General features: G+C 40.7%; 1 protein-coding gene across 1 annotated transcript in view; it reads right to left on the minus strand.

The window, feature by feature from the left end:
- Positions 1–970: 970 nt before the first annotated feature.
- The window catches only part of KIF25 (kinesin family member 25), a gene marked incomplete at its 5' end in the record, with an annotated part of 42276 nt that continues 15791 nt past the window's right edge, over positions 971–27455 (minus strand). Inside the window, 8 exons of the mRNA XM_082756483.1 lie at positions 971–3004; positions 4239–4394; positions 6957–7154; positions 9542–9693; positions 13588–13764; positions 14850–14999; positions 19381–19455; positions 24195–24262. Of these exons, the coding sequence (XP_082612609.1) occupies positions 2847–3004; positions 4239–4394; positions 6957–7154; positions 9542–9693; positions 13588–13764; positions 14850–14999; positions 19381–19455; positions 24195–24262 (1134 nt within the window). The 3' untranslated portion in view covers positions 971–2846. The remainder of the gene's footprint in view (positions 3005–4238; positions 4395–6956; positions 7155–9541; positions 9694–13587; positions 13765–14849; positions 15000–19380; positions 19456–24194; positions 24263–27455) is intronic.

Here is a 27455-nt window from a genome sequence, read left to right on the forward strand (position 1 = left end):
GTATTAGGACCTAGGGACTGGGCTGGCAGAGCCCCATTTCCCCCACCCCGTCCCCAGATCTGCAGAAAGTCCTACAAGCTAGACAACCTCCTGCATGGAGCAAGACACAGGCTCCAGTTCTTTGTCTCCAGACCAGATCCAGATGTTCTGCTTTTACGGAGGGCACTTGGTGGTGAGTCAGAGGCTGTGCGAGCAGGGGACGAGGAGGTGAGGGCTGGAAGCTGCTTCCCTTCACACCAGGTGCTCGGGGACACGTGGGCATGAGTAGTGGCCTCCCAGCAGCTGCTGCGCTCGTCAGGCTACACAGCGTTTGCCCCTTGGCCAACCTGATGCTAAACCGAGATGCTGAAATATTCTCAGGGCCAAATTCACTGGTGTGCCCTGTGGTTTGTGGAATGGTTTGAGAAGGAGGTGGAGGCGGCTAGCCGCAACTGCACGTGTAGTGTGCTCAGCTCATGGGCAGGGCGAGGCAAAAGGCAGAATAAATTCTAGAGGAGCATCTGAAGCCTGGTTCAGTGGGTAGCAGCTGCGTGGTGCCTATTTTGCAGCCTATATTGCAGCTGGCAAGGGGACAGGGCAAGGTGCGATGCAGAACGCAGGTACCAGAAAAAAGCCATTTTGCCCTTGCAACTTTTGCCCTTCTTTCCTTCAGTGAATCGAAGCTGGTGCTGGGATTGAGAAATCAAGTGTCTGTAACCCAGGAAATTCCCAAACTGAAAGTTCTTGGGGCAAAATGTCAACACTGCTGCCCTGCATAGCCTGTACGCTTCGCTGCGTAGGCCAGGGAGTAATATGCTACACTGGAAAGGAAAACAGGAATGGGGAATGCTGCATATGCACCGTTTGGCAGAGTTTATGTTAATGTAGAAACTTAAACTTTTGGTATTTGCTGATATTTAAAGGTTTTATTTCTCAGCTTTAACAATAGGCATTGCTGCTTTTTCCCTGTCACACAGATGATAGATAAAGGCCAAGTTTTAGAGAGCAGCTCCAGAAAAGCAAGCACAGATCATAACAAGTTACACGCAACACTTAGAAAGTGCAAAATCCTCAAAAATATTTGAGGGCCTTGAAGATGCTGGTGGATTCAGCTAGCCCTCTCATTCCTCTCATGTCACTTAACCACTTTCAGAGCTCTAATCGTGGCTGATTTAGTAGCCTTGTCATCAGACTAGGGCAAACTTGAAGCTGTCTGCTCCTGCATTTCGCTTAACAGGCTGACATTCCTCACTCTGACACTTTCTTATCTGAGATTCTTTCAGTGACCGTTCAGCTTTATAAGGTCCCATGTCCAGATTCTTTTTCTACCCGTCTGTTACTGCTGGAATCGGGTAAAGTTGAGGCATTTTTAACCTCATGACATTATTTAGGAAAACAAGTCTTATTACAGCTCTCCAAGTTGCAATGCCAATGTTCTGAGCACCAGAGCACCGCATGCAACACAGCAGCTGTTATATATTCAAGGGTGACATTCCAATAATAGTATGCTATATAATTTCTGGATAAATATTTATGCTTGTGAAGGCTAAGTGACTTGGAGTACTATAAACTCCAGCCTTTGGGGCAGGCCACTGCAACTTAAGCCTTCTTGCAGTGACCTACTGCTGACCTTTCTCCCAGGCTAGAGGCAGAGTGATTGCTGGGGGTAAAAATTCAAAGTGAATCCTGAGGCCTCTGCTGAGCTATAAAGCAGTGCATAAAATGCATCAGATGTTATTTGAATGCATCTACTCATCTCAGAATCACTTCTCACCTTGCCTAAGTTTCCTTGAAATGTCTGTCCATATAACTTCATTCACTAACCCCGTGTGATGTCGTTTCACTATTGGTGAAGGAGTGTAAAAGCCTCTTGAGGATGACTAGCATCATATCATGAGCTGGGTTCTTGGTGTTTTATTCATTTGATAGATGGGAGGCGTGTATTTATGCTGTTAGAGTGTGCGGACAACTTCAATGTTGTGGTGTGGTTAACTTTGGAAATGCAACTGAAACAACAAGCAGGACTGCTACTGAAATGGTTGTAGGAATTAGGTCCCGTTAGCCATTAGGATCTGTAGTTCTGGGTCCTTCAGCCCTCACGGAGTGAGCAAACAAACAAGAGGCAAAGCTGTAGTCATAGTGAACCCAGCAGAGCTGGGATTCGCTCCACCCACTTAACCTGAACACAGCTTTTTTTCAAAAAGCTGTGTGACCCCTCACTTGCTTCCTAAGCTCGTTCCAGGGGGATAACAGCTGTAGCCTTACTCCTTTTTCTCCATCTCACTAGTGCTGTTATTCCATACCTAAAACCAGAGAGCAGAACTCCATTCAGTACAGCTGATGGGTTCCTTTCACAGTTGACAGTGCATCGGGAATGACCCCATCCACGCGAGACAGAAGAGCGAGCCGTGATGGTGTGTCTCATTTTAATGTAAACTGTGAGGAAGTATTTCATTTGCTGCTCTGAAGCACTGGAATGCTGTTCAGACTCCTGCCTTCTACTGAGAAAACAGAAGGCAGCCTTGGCCTTTCAGAAGCGAGACATCCTAAATCAGGGGTCTTTTGACTTAGTTCTACTTACCTGCCTTGAGGAAACACATCGCCAAAACTATGTCTTGAAGTAGCTTTCCTAAGAAAGCCTGATTTATTTCTATGAGAGTCCACCATGGCTGGTAGCTGTTGTCAATTCTTGTTATTATCTTTGGAGCTAGAACATTATCAGCAGGTTTATGGCTTACTAATGCCATGTTGAGGATTGCTTATTTTATCTGGCAGTTGATATCTAAAAGAATGGTTTTAGGACAACGATATACATTTCAGCCCGAGGAACTCATTAATAATACTTTAATCCATGGGAGTCTTAGGTTTTATTTTGCTTTACTCTGCACTGGGAGATTTTTTTTCTTGATCTGTCCTCTCTGAACTTGCCGAGCACGAGTTCCAAATCCCAGAGACTGCAGAGATTCTGTCAAGTACTTCTGGTCGGGAGAGATGCACAGCATCACCAGCAGTTTGGCATCACCTCCTGGAAGCAGGAAAAAGCCCAAACATGGTCATTTATCTTGTTATTTTCAGTAAGTTATGCACCAGTAATGTACTAATGTACATAGTGACCAGCATAGGCTGCCAGTGCTTTTATGAAGCAGAAGACAACATGAAGAAGGCTACTGAAAACAGGCAACTCCTTAAAATGAAGCTTATGTCTACCAATATGATGCTTTTTTCAGTAGGATAAACACTTCGTAATTTGTAATATAGATTTTTTTTTTTTCCCTTACAGCATCACCAGTTAGTCTGCGTGTATCTTAAGGTCTGGACACTTCATTAAGCTTTGTCAAATGATTGCGAATTCAGGATCTTCTTTGTGTGGCGTTTTTTTTATCGTGTTTGTGACAAAAAAGCAAAACAGATTTACTAAAAGTTCAAAGAATGATCAAGCAAACAAGGAAATCGCTACTCTCAACACTTCATGTAAACAGTGTCACCCAGGTCATGCACCAGACAGATGTGGTTAAAACCAGGCTCGGTGCCCACACAGCTTAGCTCCTGGACTTGTTTCTTTGGCTTTCCCCTTTCACAGGATGGACTCTAGCAGTAGGTGAAATTAGAAGTTCAAGCACAGTGCATAGTCTTTCAGAAACTCTGCAGAGCTATTACCTGAGTTACTGACAAAGCTTTGAACTGGAGACTAAAAGCACGAGGGCTGATGCTTTCCGGCAGAAGAAGAATGGACTACCCCATGGACTGACACCGATCCAACAGTACTGAGGGAATTCCACTTGCTTTAAAATTATTTCTGCACAGAGGAGGAGCTAGAGAGGAAGAGGTGACCCAGATACAAAGAGTCATAGTATAGTTCTGGGGTCTCTCTCCTTTGTCCTACTGCTTCAGGGCCCAATATTAAGGAATGTGCAAATGCATGGCTGCACGCTGTAGTAGTAAAGACTGAAGCTTAACTTGAGAGTGTACACGACCTGAAACACCAGTGAGGTGCAATCATTACCCTTCACTACCCTGATAGAGATGTGATTATTCTAAATGCATTCATAAACTGAACCTTGGCAAACAGGAGGGCTTTGCCAAATTCAGAGCTCTCCCTGTACTCCCGGAGCTGTGCAGTCACACTGCACCTGCGAACAGAGGCGCACATAGGAGGAGTGTCACTGCACGATCCTCCTCTGGCTTTACACAACAAAGGAGGGGAAAAGACTGGGAAATTAAGTCTATGTTGTTAAACGAAAGCCAGAATACTTCCTTACCTACAGAGTCCTGGAGCAGATGCGTGAGTTTGCTGTTTCGGTAGGGGACGTGAGATCGCTGCTCCGCTATCGCTCCGAGGACGTCGGCCAGGGCGGACAGGCTGCGGTTAATGAAGGATGTCTCTCTCAGTGCTGCACCTGTCACTCCAGACATGCCTAACACGTGGAGAAAAAGGCAATGGTGAGAGCAAGTAAAGCTGCTTCGACTGTAATCTGTGAGAAATGCTGTTGCTGTATCACACACTTCAGACACGATGTTTTTAAACACAGACTCTGAGCCGTGACTTCCAGTCCACCCATGCCAAAGGCAAGATGCAGCGGTTGCTTACTGCAGAGTGCAAACCCATTGTGCAGCATTTCTGCTCGTCTGAAGGAAGGTTAAAGAAGGTTCAGTGCCTGCAGATGGTTTGGAGTACCTCATGTTGAAGCTGATGCCTTCAGCTGCACAATGCATCTTGGCTCCGTATGTATCACAACAGGGAACTGAGAAAGTAGGAACACCGTAAGGTCGGACAAGACAGCACTGCTTTTGAAAACAGCAGGCCACGGCGCCTTGGGAGAGAAGGCTGGTGTGTTCCACCGTTTTCATAACAGCTAACTGCCCAGTCTGTAACTCTTAGGAGGAACAAGAGTGGCACTGACAGCATTACCTGCAGAAACAGAACTGTACAGCAGCCATACGTGTGAGAGGTTTATGCTCACCAAAGCCTGTGAGATGCTGTTCTTTACAGTATGATTTGTCATGGTTGGTCACGCAGGAAAACGATGTCCTTTTACCATCCACCCAGCATGGTGGTCTGTAACTATCTGCACTGACCTCAAACAGCGTCAGAAAGGGTGTTGTCTGCTCATCGAGTTGCACCAATTTACAAAGGCACTGCAATCTCAACTCATTGATCAGTCTGGATGAGCATCCAGTTAAGAGTAACTTCTCCTGTCCTTAACTCTACCATTTGGGGTAGAGAAACTTGCTATTAGCGTTTAGCAGCCTATTATTCAAATTCAGCCTTTCTTCAGGATTGTGGAAGAGCTACACATGGATCTGCAGTCATTTATCACTACCCAGAGCACAGGATCCATGCTAGGCAGAGCTGATGGTGGGGTCAGAAGGGGCTCAGGGTTTCTTTAACTGTCTTCTGTCCCGCCTCCAGCCACAGAGAGAGGCCAGGGATCTTGTTGCTCCTTCAGAGCAGCATTTTCCAAACTGGGAGAACAAGAGAGGTGTTCAAGAGACAAATGTGGAAAGGTATGGTTACGGCAAAAATAACCACAGAAGCCAGGGCAGAGGGCTGTAGAAATGGGGCAGGATGGGGCTGGAATGGTGGAGCCTCTTGGCAGAGAGGCACAGAGCAAAACCACTCAGCAAACCCTGCCACAGGGTGGACAATAATCTGAGATACATGTACAATGCATCTCAGACTAACTGTAGACTTCGGTCTCTGTCTACAGCTATCTCTAGGCTGAAGAGGGGCGCCTAAACGAGTAGCTGTCACTGTAAAGCAAAAACTGCAAATAGGTCAGGGGGGTACACATTTAAACCACTCGTATCTGTGTTTGGTCAGATGAACTTCCCCAAAGCATTTAGCTGCTTTCAAACTGAGGCCGTTTGCTAGGAAGGGATGACTTAGCTTGGAACTGGTGTAAGGGCTCAGGACGGCTGTGGCACCAGCAAGCCAAAGTGCTGATGTACATCTTAAACGTGCGTGATGGCTGCTCTACTTCTGCTCACTTAGACTTGTCTACATTTAAAAACAACTACAAGTTAATAGCTGCCCTCGCTTTTATCAGAGTAAGTCTGGCATCTTCAAATCTCCACCAGTGCAGCCGGTGGCAGAGGTTCGTCTACCGCATGTGATGGTCCACATCTAATACTGATGAGAGTGAGCCTGCCGAGCCCCAAACCAAGCAAATGTTTGTCCTGGTTGAACTGAGAGAAGAAAAACCCACACAACATTGCTCAATTACATGTTTACCAAACAATTTCCAGTACTGGGAGCAAATGGAAAAATAATGTATTATATTAGGCTTTTCTGTAGAACAAAAGTTTAACAGTGAGGAACAGCAAGAATTCTTGGCAGTAATGTAAAGGACTCTTTCATAATGCTAGTTCAGTTTTCAAAACATTATTTCTGGAATGGTGCATTTGGCTGCATGGCTTTTCTTGGTAAGAAAGCTTGTCCTTTAGGAAATAATCAAGTTTCTGAAATTATTGTGTGCCTAGAGGAAGGGGGAGGAAGAAAATGCTTTGAAGAAACAACAAAAGCAATATTATCTTTTCAACGCTAACTTCCTTCAAGACTTTCTCTGCACTAAGGCAGAAAAATAGTGATATCAATTATTACAGACATTTGTAATATTTAAATAATTTCTGCACTTTAAACATTCCTGTACAAAGACATGGTAATTTTCAGAGTAGAAAAACAGGCCTAATAAAACCAATCTGCACCAGTAATATACTTATGATAGGGGAAACCGCCCTGGGCTTATTTCAGGCTTATGCAGCCAGCTTTTTGGTTAAACAGTATCAGCGTAAAACTGGAACAATCGGGCCTCAAAACTTTGTTATTTCAGGATCTGTGTTTAAACCACCCCTGCGTGAAGGCAGGGTAGCACATATTTCTACACGAGGAGCTCAATGTAAACGTTTTAATCCCCGTGTGGGAGGATCCATGCCCATCATTCCTAACAGCTTTGTCAGAAGCGGCCGCGTTTGCTTACCGACACACTCGCTGCCCGCCAGATCCACCAGCTGCAGTCTGGTTCTGACTTGCTTCGGTTTCTCAGTTGCTTCAAGCTGTGCTGGGGAAGAGGCTCTGGAAGAAGAGGTGGATCTATTCTCTCTTGTTTTTTGTGGATAGGTGCAGGAAAACTCTTTATTTAGTCTCTGACTGATTTGTTCATCTTCCCATGAAGTACCTGGTTAATGGAAAAAACAAATGAGAGCTTCGTATTGGCACTGGAAATTGAGATGGAGAAAAACGTGGGGCATCAATGGGGGAAGTACAATATCAGGCTGTTCTAACTAAAGCATTACATGAGTCAGAGTCAATGGCGTGGGCAAGCTGTAGAGCTTTTTCTATCTTAATTAAGGTTTTCCGTATCCAACAGATTGATAACAAGACTTGGTGTAGGTTGTATTGTATATAATATCCTCACTGTTTGCACTTCAACATGGAAAACAAGGAACAGGAGTCCAGTAAGGACTTTAAAGAGGCACTTTTTTTCATGTTTTAGACTGACTGCAAACAAAGTGTGATTTTGGATGCTTGGGAGCAGTAAGTTCTGAAATCTGTTTCTCAGCCTTTGAAACATTCTCTGCTGGTGCTCTGGGGGGAAGAAAAGAAAAAAGAAAAAAGTTCATCCTGCCTCTTCTGTTCTGTCTTTTGCTGTTGTTCCCTCTGGACCTCCTTCAGCCATCATAGTCCACTGCTGCATCTTCATATCCTTCCTCTTCCTTAGCAGCAGCATCTGGCTTCCTCTGTCTGCTGGGAAGGAGGAGGAAGATGGGTTCTCTGGAAAAGCTGCTGTGACATCAGCTTAGCAAGAACGTGTGCAAAATGGCTTTCCCTAAACAAGTTTTTTCTTCATTTTTTTTTTTTTTAATCATCCACACCCTTCTCTTTTGTGAAGAAAGATGTATAAGAAAAAAGGCACACACTCTGCTATAGGTAATAGAGATAAGCGACTCTCTTGAAGACTTAAGCCTACTTGCAAAAGTATAAAGTTCACAGCTGCAAAACTTGAATAAAGAGGAGACTGAACTGGGCTGTAGAGCTCTGTACCTCTCCAGCTCGCCTGTTGCTAATAGCCAGTGTAGCTGTTCACTCTGTAGACTGGGCAGCTGTGTTGGTTTACACAAAATAAATGGCTTCAGGACAACCAGTGTAAAAATAAGTGTTCTCAGTCCTCTCCAGTTTGAGATGAAGAAACAAACTATCTGCTCTCCTCAAACAATAGATATTACTGAAACAAAATGTAAGAAGACCTTCATCAAACATGAGAAAGTGCTTGCTTGTCAACCTGGCTTTCAGTGCAGAACTCATCAGAGACTTTTTATTTAGTGACTGAGGTCTCCAGTTTTGAGATATTTGACAATTGCACCTGACTTGTAAACCAGGAATTGCTCCTTTTAAACAGACAGAATGCGGTGTCAAACTGCTACAGAGATCCATTTGCAATGCTGCTTTCCTCCCCTGTGTTGCTCACCTTGCTCACCTTCACCCATGCACTGTAAGCTGAAAGCCTGAGTCTGCATTCACCACCGACTAGAGGTGTCTGTGGAGTTTTGTTGCCAGATGCAGTAGGGTGACAGCAATTAGAAAGGGCAAAGGGAAGCCTGGACTAGATGAGATGGCTGGTGTGCCAGTGGTGCGAACACTCTGTGTTTTGAACATCTCTCTGATTGACAAGAATCTGGAACTGGGCAGAGCTAACATCTGGAACCATAGAGCTGCAGCATGTGAAGGAGCTGTGTCTTTTGGCAAGGGCCATAGGTAAGCCAGGGTACTGTTTGTTCTGTTTTGCTAATATTGTCGGTTTAATTTCCGATAGCAATCTAGGGGAAAAAATGTTAAATATTTTCCACTTTCTAAAACCATATTGTTGTTGCAGAGTATGAAGGAGACGGACCACAGCACTGGAAACAGAGTCTAATTACAACGTAAGGAAAAGAAAACAAAGTTAATCCCCCAAAGCTGAAGTTATTCCTAAAGCAATAAACTGGTAAGTCTTGGTGTGGTAATGAAAAGTAGCAATACAGGTTTTGCCGCGCTAAATAGGACAGCTATGCTGTCTGCTCCTACTGTGGCCTGTTACTAACAGTTCAAGAAGTTCTGAATTTAATGGACATTTTTGCAAGGCAGCAGGTAAAAAATAATTTTCTCACCAACAGCTTATACTGAGCCCTAAAACATGTGGTTGGCTTCACCTCAAACTTTGCATGAAAATGCTAGGTTTGCATGGATAATACGATACATCGTACAAAGGGACTTAACCACTCTATTTGAGCATCTATCTTACTGATACTATTTATTTTATTAGTTGTTTCATGCTATAAAGCTTCAGGAACTCTGTAAGTCGAGAGATGTGAAGTTAAAAGTTTCTATGAAAGCTTCTAAGAAAACCATTAGCATTGAGAAATCAAACTGGTCAGTTATTTAAGAAGGTATTTAGAAGTTAAAGGACTGAGGGAATATATTAAGCACTGGAAAAAGGAAGAAAGACCACTATGAAAACGTCAAAGTCCACAGGCTGTTTTTCAAAAAGAACTGTCTCACAAAGTGTTTTAGTAACATCCTCCTTACCAAAGCTATCTCCAGAGACAACTGTGGTTATGGTCAGTGTAACAACCAGATGAGAACGAGAGGAATGAGCATGCACTAGCGTTGGGTGCCTGACTCGTAGCTGTAGGCCTTTGATAACCAGATGCAAAAATTCAGACGCATTTTCAACAGTCCTAGGAAGTAAAGAAACAAGCAGAAGGTTGAACTGATTCACAGTAAAAATGACATGAGAAAGCTGGTAACTCAGACTGGAATTTGAGCATTTCCACTTCTTGCTCTTCTAACTCCTTGTACTCTTCTTAATTCTGCCCCAGAACTAATCTCAGTTTTGAGCCACACAAGCAGCTGTGGTGTAGACCAGCAAAGTGTCAGAAGTTTTTGTAGACTGTTTTATCTTATACTATCCATTTTATTTTCCAGTTGAAATACTGCAAATATGACCAATTGTAGGGAAGAAAACCTGACACAGAGAGCGAAATCAAATGATTAGGCAAAGTAAAAAAGACACTATGATTTTCCCCAGATTTTCAGTGTTAAAAACAAATGAGTCAAGATTGCCTACCTTCTCCTTTTGCTGCACTGCTTCCTTCAATAATCACTCAAGTTGCATCACATAAACATTAGTAGTTCTAGATGGGGATATAAATTATTACGACTGCACAGCACAGCCTGGTTACTGAATACTTTGAAACACACCAGATATAACACACCTTAATAACTCTCCTAAGAGGCTGCTTGCTACAGACCTGGTTCCACATCGCTGCAATCAGCAAAAGCAAGCATGTGATAAAAGGCAAGGCCTTCTTGCCTTTGATTTGGCTGTGAAAGTCACGCGGGGCACAAATATACTTTGTGATATGAAGAGCACTACTTGAAGAGTTCAAAGGAAAAAAAGAACTATATTCAGATAAAACAATTTGCTGTAAAAATAAAGCAAAGGCATCTGAAGAAGAGAAAAACTCTTAGCTACACCATACCTACACACACTTAAAGCAGCTACTTAAAACCAGTGCCCTCTGTAAACCAGTGATGCTCTAAAATATGGCTGCAGGAGCTAAATGACCACAGCAGCCTTCAGTCTACCAGTCCTATGCCATGCGTGCTGGCATCCCGTGCACTAGCTCTGCCCCTGTGCCCGTGATGTCTCCCTGGTTCAGCTGAGCTGGCAGCAGCAGGGCAGCTGTGGCTCTAGTTCCTACCGTCAGAGAGGGCAGAGCCTCACACTGGGGGATCTGACTGGTGCCTCAAGTCCAAGGGGACAGGTCCTGCCTTCCTGAGTTCTGAGCTGCATCTCCCAGCGGCTGATCAGCTGGGACTGGGTGCCTGGGGAGGTGAGCAGCCTTCACGAGGATGTACCAACAGGTAGTCGGCTTCTGCAAGCTGCTGTCGCTGTGCTCTGGCAAGTGGTCAGTGCTGCTGTGCTCCAAACAGTTTGCAGAAGATAAGCCTGGGGCATGCAGTCAGTGCTGGGCACCTACTAGGAAAACACGATTGACTTTGGGGCTGAGCAGCATCCCCAGCCCAGTGCTGCGTGCCTGTCACAGCAGCTTCTCAGCAGGAGTGATGGTAAAAAAAAAAAAAAAAGCCTCTGCTGCTTTGTCACTCTGTGTACCCCCTGTTCCTGAACCAGATCCTACAGCTCTGTTGTGGTTAGGTTAAAAATTTGATGCTGAATGTTCTCCAAAGTCAACCAATTCATAAAAGAAGAAAGAGACTGAGGTTTTTGTCATTCGGTAGGATGTCCGTGTTAACAGGAAGGAGACTACTGTACTTTAATGGACACACGGAGAAGCCAGTGAGACCCAGCAGGCCAATATATTCTAGATGAAATATTATCACAAATGAGGGTGTGTTTTTATTCAAAGCACCATCTGTTTACTTGAGATTTCAGGCAGCTGGGTGGCTTCATTCAATGGTTCCCTTACTTTGTTTGGCTTTGCCCTTTCTTATTAACCTTTCTGTGTAATTATTGATATAGCTTGTTTATCAATTGGACTTTTTGCTGCTTGCATTGTAATTGAGATACAAGTCCATATTCTTATTTATATATGCATTAGAACTGAGTATTTACCAAGTGATTGGGATGTGTTCTTAAGAGATGCTTATCTCAAGGCTCCAGGTTCTTTTTTCATAAATTAAAATTTAGAGAAATAAACACTGCAGCCATTTCATGAAATAGAAGGTGAAATGAAACCTCTCTGCTGATTCTAGTTCTCATCTCTGTGGCACAAATCCAGCGATGCCTCTCCCTTCTCCAAAGCTTAGGAAAGAGAACCTTTCTCTTTTCTATGCACCTGCTAACTATACAAAGCTTCCCTTGGGAAAGAAAATGGGTAGGATACTTTCAGGAATGAGTTCAGGACAGCATCTTGAAATGCCATAACTAAAAATTATTTGGAGCTTCTGGCAAAGCAGGAAAAAGTATTCCACTTCCATCATACCCAATCTATGTGCACCCATTTGCATTTCCCAAGTCGTACAGTTCCTTCCTTCTCTAGTCAAATGTGCAAGGTTAGCTACTTCAAGAAGGATTCAGCACACACAGGTTGGGCTCCACACCAATCACTTCTGAAGGAGTTTTTCATTTTCTTTTCATGTTAACAGAAAAGAGACTACTCTGTACTTTACTGTACATATGGAGAAGCCAGTGAGAGTGTATTTTTATCAAGGCTTTATGACAGTATCATGAACCCAGTGGACAAACAACAACTAGTCTGCTTATGTGGCTTAAGTCCCACAAGATAAAAATACTGCCCTCGGTTATTTCTACTGAACATGCATTTTGTTTTAACTCAGGCAGGGAAAATGCTTCTCATATCTGACTTCCAGTTCCTCCTGGAAAAGTAGGGATTAGACTGTGACAAGTATTATGATAGAGAAGTAAAGAAAAAAATCTTGTTTCCCTCAGAAATATAGAATACTGCAAAACTGTGCTTAACATTTCAATAAGGCAAGATGCTTAATACAAATTTATCTGCCCAAAAACCAACTTTTTTTTTTAAAGTTGCTAGACCTCCGTGTCGTGCACAAGCAGAAATGTTCCTTGTGGAATCTGTTCATGTTCTGGGCGCTCACAGTGAGATGTTCAGTAGCTTACTTACACTGGGTAGCATCTGGTGCCACAAGTGCTGCTTGTCAACACTTGTTTTTATTAAAGTTGATTTAATAATAGCATAAACAGTGCCCCTGTTACTAAAATAAAGCATCTGAAACAGACTTACTCTTGTTAATATATGAATTGTTATCAACATGGTATTTTCATCATTTAATTAGTTAAGGTGTGTTATATATAACAAGAATTATATATTTGCTTTGTATGCTACACACATGTGACATCAAGAGCCATTCCTACATACACTAGGACAAGCTTTTGTAATGCTCAGGACATACAAGGAAACAATACAAGTAGAGGTGTAGCCTTAATTACTTCAGGTCTCCCTCCAAGGCCACAAGACATAAGTAAGAATCAATCTTACCACATGCCTGAATGCTGGGAAGGTTCAAATGCCAGCATCTCAATTCCCACTTTAATGTCTCCAATTACGAAAGCAGAATACTAGACAGTGCAAGATGGGTGTTTATATTAAAAGATGACTTTAAATGATCTTTCGAAAGTATTTTTAAACCCAATTTGTGTAGAGAAAGCTAACTTTACAGCTGCTTTAAAACCTAAAAAAAAAAAAAAAAAAAAGTACATCCATTTCCACTATAATCTAAAATTTATCATTTAGTAAGACCAAAGGGAAAGTGCTTTGTGATTGGGTCATTCCTTCTTTTCCTACAGCTGACAAGACACCCTATGAAATTTCAGCAGCAATGAAGTATACGGCTCTCTTCAGATATTCTGAGCGTAAGGACCCCAAACTCATTATACTGATAATGCTCAAAGAATTTTGACATTTGCAGTCTCGTAGACAGTGAGAACCACCCAGTTTTTTCTTTTCCATATGGTAAGAACTCATTGTTTAGAAGCAATGCCTGACATTTAAAATGGAATTTTATGACAGCTGTGCATCACACAGACACTGCATCATGATCAGATGATAAAGATCAAATTGTGCACTCACTCATATGTAAGCAATGGAACGTTGCTCTTTCCTTCTCTGGTTGTGACAACATCACGTTTGACGCCAAATACTTTTCCACAACTGTCTTTGGCCAGAAGATCAAAAATTTCATTATTATACACTTCTACAACAGAAACCTCAACCCAGTAACTTCCTGGTGGCTTTTCTGAAATAAGCCTGGAGAATAAAAATAGAAAAAAACAACAAATGAAGAAAGCTAAAGTCAAACCTCAAGTGGACGATCTGTTTATAAAGAACTGTTCTTTAATTGTAATCTAATTAACAATCTGATAAAAGTGCTTATTAAATATCCACAGTCATGACTTTGCCTCACCCACATGCTAATGTTCAGCTGAAAAATCAGACTATACAGTTAAATTATACATGAAGCACTAAGTAAACATTCATTTTCCAAACAGCTGTGCCAGCTTAAATTGTTTTTCTCTACTAACCCCACACTCTCCTCTAAATTTTTCATACCATTGCTCTGCTGGAGGTTACTGCATTCAGAGCTCAAGGTATGATAAACTCTGCCAGAGTGCAGGCAATGAGCAGAGAGAGATGCTAAACTGCCCAGCTAGATCTGTAATGGGCTATCTATCCAAAAGCTCAGAAAATTCATTAATTAAGGGATTTTTTTTTATTCAGGAGAGTACTTACAGTTAGATACAATTGTTCTGGTACAAAGTTGGCTCTTTTGATTTAGCTTACACTCTTCTCCAAAAGAAACAGGCTTAGCTGAAAAAACCTCTAATGACTCTTCTATTATAATGTAGCAGCACATCAGTTCAAATCACACACTAGGTTCAACTAAAAAATCTAGTTTTCTAGAGAAAACAGATAGTGGTTAAAAACTCCACTACAATTCTTGGGGACTGGGTTCTATCCTGGATCCTTTTCATCTATTCCAACTGTCAATTTTCACAAACCTTCTAAGAACTTAATTATCGTTTGGACTTGCACAACTATGGTTGAATCCTATTCAAAAGTTAAAGGAGTCTGAAAGACAGATGGGCAGATGTACACAGTGAAATTGCATAGCCTTATTTTCTTAGAAAAACAGACTAAGCTAGAGACTAGAAAAGAATTGTATTTCAAATATGGATTGGCAGTCAGAGATGTTATAAATATTAACAGTTGTGAAACTGGTATCTGTAAAAATAAATACATTACAAACATTTTTTCATCCTTTCTATAATGTTTAAGGTGAAAGGTCCATAAGCAAGCCTTTACTTAGGTTGCTATTACCAGGTTAGTGTTACCTGAACACTTCTTGGGTAGCTCGAGGAATAATTCCAAGTTCTGATTCATCTTCCAAGGCAAATGCAAAGTTCTCTTCTAACTGTGGTCCCAGCATCGTGTATGTCTTTCCACTCCCAGTCTGCCCATAAGCCATAATACACACATTGTACCTGAAAATCAAAAGGGCCTTCATTTATTTTACCATTACCAAATGTGTGTGTAAACTACCAAGTTAAAACCGAAACAAATTGGGAACAGTAACTGGAATAAATATAATAAACATACTGCCCCTGCAGCTTTTTTTCTGGCTATCTAAAAATATGACAGAAATTAAAGTACTGCTCATAACATCTCCTATACGTGTTTTTATTTTTTAAGCACATCTGAAGGGCAGGGAACTGACAAAAACAGGGATGCTTATCTTGGGATGATTGATGATGTTAGACCTCCTGTCTGCCCAACTTCCAGTTTGTGCACTGCTCAGCTTCTTGTTTATCAGCTCCTGAACCACTGCGGTTTACAGTGCAGTGTTTTAAAGTAAACCATCACTGGGTTTGATTTGTCTTACGGTGCTGTGCTGCAAACCGCAGCACTAATGTCTTAACAGCTGGGAACAGTAAACTCTTCAGCTCTCACAGTTGTTTCAGGAAGGCTCTTCGGTCAGAGCCCTCAGCCACTGGGAAAGGCCAGACAGCCCTAGCAGTAAGAGGCACACATTTTAAACCAAAGATCAAAAAAGAATGAACATGAAGGCTACTCTGCAATAACGGTGGGAGGAACTGCTCTGACACGGACTTGTAGAAGGTGAAAATGTGCAATGTCACTGCAGAGGTACAGGCACCTGTGAAACATAATTCATCATCTTCTGGAGTAGACATGTGAACTCTGAAAATGTTTTTCTATACTGGAAAAAACAAATCGACAGATATACTTATAGACATTTCAGAGCCTTGAGGTTGGGTGTGGAGGGCTGTGAGAGTGGCATCTGAATTTAGATATAGGAATCCTATCCCCAAAGTGTGTTTCTAAGGTAATTGGATCAAACACCAGAAGCAAAACAAGTGGGCAGATATGCTGTGTCCAGCCACAGTACTACTCCATAGCGAGGAGCAAGGCTGCCCTGTGCAGCTGAGGATTGGTCCCTGCTTGGCTGTGCCTACTCTGCAGCAGCTGCCAGCACCTTGGTGTTGAACACAGACCTGTGCCAGCAAAAACTATTGGAAGACGTGCAGTTATGCTGACAGGACTGCTCCTTCACTGGGCTATCTATCTTGTTTGTTCTGAGACATAACATTAGCAGGCTCTCCACGCACTAGGAGTGCTCTGCTGTATGCTGAAATTTCTGCTTGACTAGAGTTGCAGAAATGGGCTTGGTCCTTGTTTGGCAGGAGGTAAAATTTTATTGCTTAAGCTCTAGCTTCACTGTGGGCAGACCTGAGCAGCTGCTTTTGGTTATCTGACGCTTCTCCTCTTATCAAAAATGTTGTTTCAAGCACATACCAACAAATTTCAATGAGCATCTAATCTAATTGTGTTAAATTTATGGTTTTAGGTCATCAAATATTTATATTGCCACTGCAGAGAAATATGTTTGCAGTTTTTTTTTTTTTTTTTTTTTTTTTTTAATATATATATACATTAAATATGCCTAGAAGCAATTCTTTTTTGAGGATTACTAAGAAAGCTTTCTTTCGTTAGAAAGAAATGTGGGCAACACAGCAAATACCTGCATACCCTTTCTAGGGAACAAAGTCAAAGTTGCAGGCAGTGAACCTACGATAACATCTCCCCACATCTTCAGGATGTAGAGTATAAAGTAGAAGTCTAATCACAGGTATGGTGAGGTAAAGGAGAGAACTATAATTGAAAATCAAGAGCGGTTTAGCAAAATAAAATGTGCTAGAAATTAGAGTTGTAAATCTGAAACAAGGGATTTCCCTAAGTATTTACTGTTGACGTAACTCTCATTGCATTTATATCACTGGAAAAGTTTCCAGTAATTTTGGTAGTCTCTGGCTAGGCTAACAACAAGCGATTTTCAGAGTTCCCTCCCCTTATAGCACACTGGCTGGCCAAGTCATAGTTTCTTGAGACTTCCAATCTCTCTTCAAATTCAAAAAGAGATCTTTGAAACTAAAAAGGGAGCCAGAAGCTTGGAAGTAGATGTATTCCTTAGGAAAAACAGAATATATTTTTTTTTCAGAAGTCTCTGATCTTTCATATAGTCCACTATTTAAATTTCCCTTAATTGCTTTTTGTTAGAAAGTACACGTGTTGGTCAAAGGAGTTCTGACAATATATAGATGGTATGGTCAAAAGCTAGGTAGACAGGTACTTGTAACCTTGAAGAAAAAGATGCAAATCAGAAATAAAGCCATTGATAACCTCTCCACCAAAGCCAAAAGAGTATTTCAGCAAGCCCAAATGAACTTTCACTTGGGTGATTCAACAAAAGGAGAAGCAGCAACAGAAGACTGATTGACATTTATCTAGTTTACTTTCCTGATGTTCTGCTTTCAGCATAGCAGCTTCAAATAGAGCACGAAGCCACTTGTATCGTCAGGCTTCTAATTAGAAAATTTCAGGTTACGATTCACCTGTGTGCCCCAACGTTTCTCTTTTTCCACTCCATTAGTTATGTTATTGTTTAAAAAAAGATTTTATTGTCAAATTAGAATATCAGTATCTTCGTAATATTCCTCTCCTGAGAAGAGTGGGGCTGTTCACTATAGGGAATTTAGCACTAGGAGGAAAGTTATCACTATTAAAGGAAATCAAAAGAGTATAAATGTATTATTCCTTAAAATAAATAAGGTTGATTTTTCAATGTTGTAAAGAAAGGAAATATTTTCTTAGTCCCATGCTGGACCTGTATTGCTAACTGTAAACTTTGAAGCCTGCTGACCTTCATTTGTTTTGCGTATGGAACAATCTTTTCTCCCTGTGTATTTATACTGAAAAATGAATCGATTAATTAAAAAAGAAAAATAAAGAAAAACAGTGGAACGCTCCTTTAAGTTGTTACAGATCACTTTGGAGACCAGACTAAAACAATCAGGAGCAGCAAAGAAGTTCAAGGTTCAGACCAAGTACGTCTGTTTCACATTTACGATGGGAAGGCTGCTCAGAAACGTGGCTCATGTGCACAGCCTCTCCTTCCCTGAAAATCTGCTTCTGTTTAAATGACACTTCTGGAAGAACAAGACAGCTCTTTTGTTTTCAATAACAGAACATTTCCCAAATGAATATAAAAATCCTAACTTTTAGGGCAGGATTCTTTCAGCGTGCCAGTTAGAAAGTTGGAAGTCCAGCAGATCAAGGTACAGATCGGGAATGTCCGAATACACATAGGCAACATATTGAGCCAAAGCAAATTTACTTTCATTGCAAAAGGAAAGGTTAGAGAAAGAAAACAGCGGTTATAAGGACTTCTACATAATCCTTCAGCCTCGTGGTCCCTAGATTGCTCAACTGTGGCAACTGTGGTTACTTATCCTTGGTAAAATAGACAAGTGCCTTATGGGCCATACAGGACTCCCCTTGCCCCAGACAGCCCTTAAGGGTCCTGCTGTGGCATGTGTAAAGGGTTACCAGGGGTTTCCCAATATCCACAGTATCCTGATAGGCATCTGCTATGCGGCTTTTAAATATCAGTAAGAAAAGGAGAGACTTGGAAACTCCAGTGTGCAGGCTGCCAGGAGCAAGGATTGCCACTGTTCAGCTGTGCCACTGTGGATGGAAAGGGGCTGGCTGCCTTGCCCTCTTCAGGGGGCAGCAGGTCCATGACAGGTCTACAACAAATACCAGTGGTATTGGAGCAGGGGTGAGAAGAGAGAGAAAGAAAGGTTAGAAAGGAAGTTTTGTTTAAATCTTAGTTCAAACCTTAAGGCACTTCAACGCTCCTTTTGGATAATAGCTTGAATCTGCTCTGGTATAAATGAAAAAAAAAAGTCACACTTAATGAACTTCAATGCCTAAAAGTAATTACACATATTTGTTGTTTTTTGTAGCTGATCACTAGTGTATTCAAACCAGAATTCTGCTTTAACCCAAATGCCCGCAGGGTGTTAGAACTACAGCTGAGGACGCTCAATTTTGGTTCAACCAAGAAGTGATTGTACAGCCTCCCATGGCTTGTGCTATGTAAAACAACAGAACAGATGATCACAGAGTGTCCCAGCAGGCATTTTATGTATAAATGTACTTCTGGAAAAGATGTATATAAAAGATGTATATATTATACTGTGTATGTAACTGAAAAACATTTATAGAACATAATCTACCAAAACACAGCAAAGAAAAAAAGATAGCATCTTCCATCAGAAGTACTTTTTTTCCAAATTTGTCTTCTGTGCTAAACTTTGTGAACAGTGATTTCAATGTTTATATAGAGAAACAACATTCACTCTGTTCAGTAGGAAAAAGACAGGAAAATGGAACTGCAAAGTCACAGAACTTGACTGGACAGCCACTACTAAGTAATTCTTTTTAATTGATGGGTTTCGGTAGACAATGACCCTTTAGCTTTCTTACTCCCACCTTTAAACTTACCCATCCAGGAGAGATGTTAGCAAAGGGGCCACATCTGCAAATACTGTGTCTTGAGATTCAAAAGCACTGTAAACTCTGAGGAGCAAAGTACAATGATTAACTAAAGAAAAAGAAATACATGTTGTCATAATACAGGATAACAGATTAGGGAAAATGTAGGCCTACGATATAAAGCTTGTGACCTGCTGGCATTTCTATGACAACAGCACTTACAGATTGGGTTTTAGAAGACTTATTTAGCTTGGCAGTATGAAGCTGGCATACCAAACCTGCTTACTGCTGCTCCAAACCTGACTTCCTATGCCAGGAAATTAAAAGGTAATGAGGAAGAGCTGAGCTGCCATGGGAGTCACCACTTTGTTCAGTAGAGGGAAAAAAGCTGTGCATTGACAAGTCCCAAGGGTTGTGTAGGAATGTCCAACATGCCTATGGTCCATTACAGAACACAACCTTGGACCAGGAGAGGGGCCAGGATTCACCAAAGAACTTTTTTGTGATGCAGTCCAGGGGACTGGAAAGGAGACCTTCAAGCTTCTCTCCTGCTTTGTTTTGGAGCGTCTGCTGCCTGCACTAGAGGGAATGATTTACAGGCGTACACTTGTGGTGCTCTGAGCTAGTCTTAATCCTTTTGTCAGCCTCTCTGGCAGACAGAGTCTTTTCCAGGCAGTACAGATCCATCTTTCTTTCTCCCACATACCAGACTATGAGATATCCCTGCTGCCTGCGTCTCCTTTGTGTCACACTAAGGAAGCAAGTGGTCAGGTTGTGCTCCTCCTTTAGATGTGAAAAAAGATGCACAGAGGCTGCAAATCTGCCCTGGGACTTGTCTCAGAAAAGTCAGTAGCAGAGCAGAAATCGGAGGCTCCTGAGGTCAAGTTTAACATTGAAACCACCTTCGTGGGCAGCACCATCTTCAAGTATTTCCATCCACACCCCTGCTGAACGACCTTTTCTGAGATAAACATTTCTCACCATGATAACCAGAGGGATGACTTTCTTTTATGTCGTGATGTGGATTTCAGACTAATTTTTAAAGTGAATGAAAGACAATTTAACTGACTTATTCCACCTGTTAGAAAAGAGCAATGACAGTGTAACCCTTGGGCCAAAACAATGTCTAAAACAACTACGTACGTGTTTTCAAATTCAAGAAAAAATAAGGTAAGAGAGGGCTGTACAAATAATTTTTCCCACTAACCCTTTCAAATATAACTTCATACAACATAAAGCCAAGACCTGAAAATAAGAAATCATCAAAGGCAGGAAATTCTGATCACAAAACATGGGTATCCTAACTCATTCATTGTTTCTCTAGCACATCAAAAAGTAACTTCCCCAAGACTAAAGCCTGCAACAAGTGCTGTTTATGGAAGATGGGCAGAATCTGAAACATGAATACCATAACCACCACTTCAGAATTTGAGGTATGAATCTTTACATTTGGAAAAAAGCATCCTTTTCTGGTATCTTTCTGGTGTGGATCTTTTTTGTTTGGTTGGTTGGTTGGTTTGGTTTAGTTTGATTAGCTCTCTTTTCCAATAAGTGGTGTGTGTTTTCTATAGATTATAGTAAAATGACTAACTAGAAACAGGAATTTTGGTAGCAGCAAGTATTATAAAACGTAGTTACTTCCCTGTGTGCATACTATCCTAGTACACCTCACTAATACTTGATATTAAGAGCTTAACTTCATGAAGAACACAGTTTGTTTTTTTAGCATTTACTCAAGTCTCTTTGTATGTTTGACCAGGATCTGGCCACTACAGTCTGGAGCCTACACAAACATAGACTTCATTTTCATGTTCTCCACAAATAAGACTGTGCAGAGGGATCACTGATAAACAGATACAGAATTAGACCCAAACCACTTAGTTCAGCATTTTGTCTCTGACAATGGCTAGGGGAAGAAACAAGAAACACCATGGTGGCTGGAGACAGAATAATTAATCTCTGTCTCATCTTAATCCTTAATAGCTGTAAACTGCTCTCAAAGCTGAAATATGAGTTGAATGTCTGCTGAAAAAAAATACTATTAGCATTAGCATTCAAGTCATTTTTTTTTTTGCATCTTGCTGAATTCTTGGCCTGGCGTAACATCCTGTGGCAAAGCGTTCCACAGTCTAATTGTAAGTTGTATGAAAATGTACTCTCTTTAATCAGGAAATGAGCACTTTTCTGGCCTGACGGACGAATACTGCTTGTCTTGCCATTCCGCTGACGTGCTGTCATACTAAACTGAGAAACCAACAAATATGCAGAGATGTGGCACAGTTCTTACTGGGACGACACAAGCGCTGAATAAATACTCCATCCTTGCTTTGCATGCATACATGCACATGCTTCAATAAGCTTTACACATCAAATCTTCCAGGTCAATATAAAAGCAAAAACTTTCCCAAACTCTTTTCTCTGCTTCATTTATCATCTGCAATCAGCAAAACATTCATTAGCACTAACTCCTGCATTTTAACCAACTAGGGCTCAAACTCAATTTATGTTGAAATTGTATTTTTTTTTTCTTAACACATCAAAACATCTCCCTCAGAGCTACTAGGTTAAAAAACAAAAACAAAAACAAACAACAACAAAAACAACCACCAAATTTAAAACATATTTAGGAGATAAGAACATTTAAAAATTCTTCAGTTGCTCTTGGCAGGTTTTGCTGTCTATTAGAGCACACATTGCAACCAACCACAACCAGAGCTAGAACTAACCATCTTTTGTGGTCTTGTTTGCACTGCAGAGCAGTACAGACATAGCTAACTATGCCAGGTTCAGGTACTGGTAGCGGCTCAAAAGGAAAGGCATGGGGCTCCATGTTACAATAACTCCTCCAAATATTTACTCAACTTCCTAAAGCCATTTTAGTGCCACTACTTTAGCTGCTGTGCTTCAAATGCTACCAGTACCCAAATGAAGCAGTTTAAATTTGGCTTGAACTAGTTTATGCTACACTGTAATCACAGCACTGGCTAAAGCATGGACACACAATTAGCTATCCCAGACCATGAAAGATACAGCAAATCCAGAGAATCTGTTTCTATAAGCTCAGTTATTTTTTACCAGAATGATGACAGATTTGTCCCTGTGTAGTGATTAATGTTAATTTTACCTTGAAAATTTTGAGCTTCTTTTTATTTTGCTAACTGATTCACCAATAAAATTATAAAAGCATAACATGCTGAAAGCTGGAATTTTCTTCCTGAGCTGAAATCAAATATTTTGACATTTATTAGTTCCATAAAACATTGCTAAAAAAATAAACATTTTTGAGTTCATAAGAACCATATGCTCTTCTGTTTATAAAAAAAGAGCTGTGCTGGGACACTGAAAAAACATTCCCCAAGAACTGCATTCTTTGGGGGATTTACATTTTTTTAACCCTTTTCCTGGTTATCAGGATATACACCACATGTCCAGAGCCACAGCAGCTCTGGCATCCTGTCTTGATAACGTTGTTGCTCTATAGAGCTGAATTCCAGCATTATTCTGCATTTATTTCAGCTAGTATGGCTGTGTTAGGTATAGCTAGAAGGTGAAAGGAATTACTTCAAGTAGCTTAGCAAACGCAAGAGGTGCCATATACCTTGAGAGATCACATATGCCCTGTATCAAGGGAGTCCTGTAACCTATGGGGTGAGTAAAGATTCCCCAAGATTTGCATTATCTCAGGAATTTTCAGTCATTTGGTGACCTACACAATAGCAGTCCCCAATCTTCATGAGCAGAAAAAAGCAGCATCTTAGAAAGACACCGCAAAGGAAGGGTGAAAAAATGACAACGTTTAGCCAACTGACAGCAGTTTGGGCTGAAACAGGCTCAGAATTTAAGATTAGACCAGGACAAATAATTCAAGTTGGATACAGTCGACTTTAAATCAACTTTGCCTTCAGCAAAGAAGCATGAGATTGTGCTCATGTGTCCTGTTTCCACAGGGTTTTGAAGCATGGTCCAGAGGAGAAGACTTACTGTTTGAGTTATTGCAACGTACAGACATAGTGCAGAAAAGCAAAATTTCTATTTGAAAAAACGGCATGGAGTAAAATTTTGTATTTTTTGCTTTACAAAGATCTCATATTAATTTAAGTCTTCATTCCTGTTTTCAGAGGTTCCGGTTAGCTCCATTCTGAAAGAACCTGAGGCACCTTCCAGCCTGACTCCCTGCTGCTTCTGTTTTGTGAGCTGAATCCCCAGTGTCTAGTATGGCACAAACACCAATGAAAACTCTTATCGCAGCTGGTGTATTCAAAATCTCTCACACCTATATGGGTTATTTGGCATCTCACAGGGAAAGTAACCACATCATAGCCTTTCTCTCAGAGGAGCACTGATTTACATGCCACCACTCTATCCGGTTGTCTATTTCCAGCCTACTTTAAGTAGCACGACTGTACATTGAAGCATAATAGTCCCCAGTTTGGTTTCTGGCTCAGTCATGCTTTATGTCTAAAGCTGAAGTCATTCAATCCACCTCTATTCTGCACCTTGAAAACATGGATAACGTTTTGCTATCCCACAACATGCTGCAAGGATGGTGAGAAGTACTTAGACTGTGAGAAGGTTCAAATATGTCTCTAGACAGGTTTCAGACTCAGGCATATCAGTATTCTTCACTGAGAAGGAGGACTGAGGGTGGCATTTATATCCTGAAGTGCATTATTCTATAGTAGAAAAAATGTGAAAACCAGATAAGAATTAAAAAAAATAAAAATAATAAAGAACATTACTTTCTAAACAATGCCTACTAAAAAAAATTAGCCTTCACTATACATATCTTCCATCAACCCAGACTGCTACACAGGACGACCCACCTTTCAAACTGAAAAGTCTTGTTTATTGATGCATGACCAGGACGGCTACACTTTACCAGAACAGTTTCCTAGGAGAAAAACAAAACACTTACAGTTAATATCATAGTCACGTGTAAAACTGAAATATTTATTTCACTGCAGTGAACTAGCAAGACCGCAAGAAGGGATCTCAGAACAGATTCAGATTATTAAAGAACAACCAACACAAAATGTGTGCACTTATGCTCAAAAGAAAGATCCAAACCATTACCTAAACTTTATGTGCCTAGAAAACCCCAGGAAAGTAAATCTAACCTCCCTAATTGCTACCATAGGTAGAAAAATGGAAAAGAGCCTTTTTGTATTATGAGGTCAGTGCATTTTCAGATTGCTTTCATAAATGTTTGTGCCAAGAACGGAGCAGAAGATGCACATTTCAGAGCATATCATGCAAGTCCACACTGTCAGGAAAAACTTCAGTCACACAGTTGCTAGATTTCCATGAGTTTTTAGTAGAAATCTCTTTCCATATGGATTATATAGTAGTTTTGTAAGTTGGACAAATGTGTCAGCAGCTCTTTAAAAGCTATTACCCGTACTAAATTCTATGGTCTTTGCTCTTCATGGTGTATCTTGCTTAAAAAAAAAGTAAAGAAATAATGTGAGAAAAAATTATCATTTCCACATTTCAGATGGAAGCTCCTCAGCACACAAAATGCTTCACTGAGTTCAAAGAGGTTTCCTAGCTTAGTAACCTTTGCTTATATTACTGCATTTGATAGGAATGCTGCAGTTTGTACTGCTCTTCCAACAAGTAGCTTAGAGTGCTAAACTGCTGTCCTTCAACCTTGTATTGCCACTGATTGAGGTAGTAAAGGGGTGAGCAAGTAATGACAGCATAACAGTATGTCTAGCATGCAGACAGCTAACAAACCCCAAATTTCTTAAGTTTACAAATATCTTTTCTTCTTTGGAGAAGGCCAGTGTATCATTATCAATCTAACGATGGCAACACTTGCTGTATAATGAGCTACGTCACCCATTCCAGTACAGGCAAATTTAGTAGCAGTAGGGATGTGAGCACAATGCTTTGCTACAGAACGCCCCAACGCAGACATAGGATCAGTAATTAACAGCCTCTGGAGAAAAAATAACAACAAAAAGGAAAATGATGCAGGGTTATGGAACACCCTTCTCATTCAGATGTCAAATTTACTTTCAGACCAGCTTTCCTTAAGGTGAGAAATGAGACAGAGAAAAAATCTATTTGCATAACTTAGAAACATAAGCATTGTTAATAGGAAGAAGTTTCACACGAGCGTTTGTAATGACCCTCCCTTCTCAGGAGATCAGTATGGGTCAGGATACCCACCACAGCTGCTGGCATACAAAATCTCGTAAGGTGATCCTGTCAATAGTGCCTGTGAAATCCTTACAGATGTATCACATGAATACTGAGGAACATTTTTCTTCACCCCAGAGTCACAGAATAATCCTGGTCAGATACCTAAGCCTGAGGAGCTCTTCAGGAAGTGAAATTAGTGAAATTTTGCCATAAGGCAAAAAAAAATAAAAAATAAATGAGGCATAAGGAATTGTGGATATAGACGTGTGATCACAAAATCCAGCTGTGATTATAATTTCCTATCTTTTGTTATTGCATATCTGGTAAAGGCTTATCACCCCAATTCACAAGGAATTTCTCTACAACAGAGCCAGTGAAAGGACAACTGTGACTGCTCCTCATCTGCTTCCCTGTCAACTTCAGTGCCACTGGCTGACACAGCGCTGAGGCAGACGCGGACAGCCTGAAAGATTCCCTGCACTGGGGGAAGAAACCTCCAGATGGGGATGGCAATAAGCACCTGGGGAGCAATGATATATCCTACTACTATAGCTACATCCACCTGATCTAGTACAAAATTATCTCTCAAGAAAAGGAGTCTTCCTGTGTTAATTCATATTTTCCCACTCCTACCTTGAAAAACCATCAGAATCTTGCACCTCCCCTGATATTCAGAGCAGTCTCTTTGCCATTCCTTTTTTTCTCCACTACTCACAACTGAAAACCTTTTCAAAATAATTTGAAAGAAATTAATCACTTGGAAGCAGCCACCTTCTTTTCTCCTGTGCCAAAGGAAGTTGGAGTCAAACAACATCACTTCAGGTATTAGGCTAGGGCAGGTACCTGCCCTAGCTTCGTATCAAATCAAACCCCATAATTTTATCTAAAATTGCATATTTAGTCTATCCACAAGTGTAACACCTACAGTAGTTAAAAGCAAAAGAAACAGGCAATAAATATTATTTTCCTTTACTTCTGTTAGCTTAGTTTAAAGTGACTGCTTTTTGTAAAAAGTCAGTTGTACTTTATCCTCCCTCATGAGCTTCAAACAGAAAACACGATTAAAAAAAATTATCAAGAAACTAATACAAACATGCGAAGTGTTTGATCAGAACTAGAAAGCATTTTAACCAAATAAATGTCAAGGCAAACCAATAAAGCATTTAAAGGCACTATTATCTCTTCCAAAATCAGGAAGATAGTATCTTTGCACTTCACAATCTTGAGGGTCTTTTCCAACCTAAGTGATACTATGATCTGGCATGTTTCATTTTATAGTTAAGTCCATGCATACACTTATTTTCCTGGAATATCTCATACAGACTTTTAAACATGAGAATGGGTTAGCATCCTGAAGGTTACCAGTTCGCTGTTACATACAAACTAAAACTCCTGAAACTTATATATTGATGTAAGCAAGCAGAGACTGCTTTGCCTATAAAAATACGAGTACAGTAATATATCACATATCTATATGAAATAATCCAAAACCTAAATATTACCTAATTTCATCTTCATATAATAAAATTTAGCAGGTCAGAAATGGTCAAGGCGTTTTATAGTACAATAAATCATCAAATAATGGCATCCAGAATACTACATCTACTATTACTGATCCCTGTTTTTTATCTCCTGACATATTTACTTGTTCTTAATAGACTCTTCATGAGCTCCATTAATTTCCTAATTGCATATATATCTATATAATTGTATCCACTTTATGCAACAGAGATCAGTCTAATTAAGCTACAATTTTGGAGATTTAAATGCATACTATACTTTAGGTCACTTTAGCAATATTTTATGTTTTATACTATAGAAGAGAATTTGGCTAATACATGAGTAACAGTGAGCAGCTGACTAAGAACCATGATGGCTAAGAAAATTAAAAGTCAAGTTAATACTTTGACCTTAGCTCACACTATTAAGCCTTTTTA

The sequence above is a fragment of the Aythya marila genome, assembly GCF_965140915.1.
Source record: "Aythya marila genome assembly, chromosome: 3".
Classification (NCBI taxonomy): domain Eukaryota; kingdom Metazoa; phylum Chordata; class Aves; order Anseriformes; family Anatidae; genus Aythya; species Aythya marila.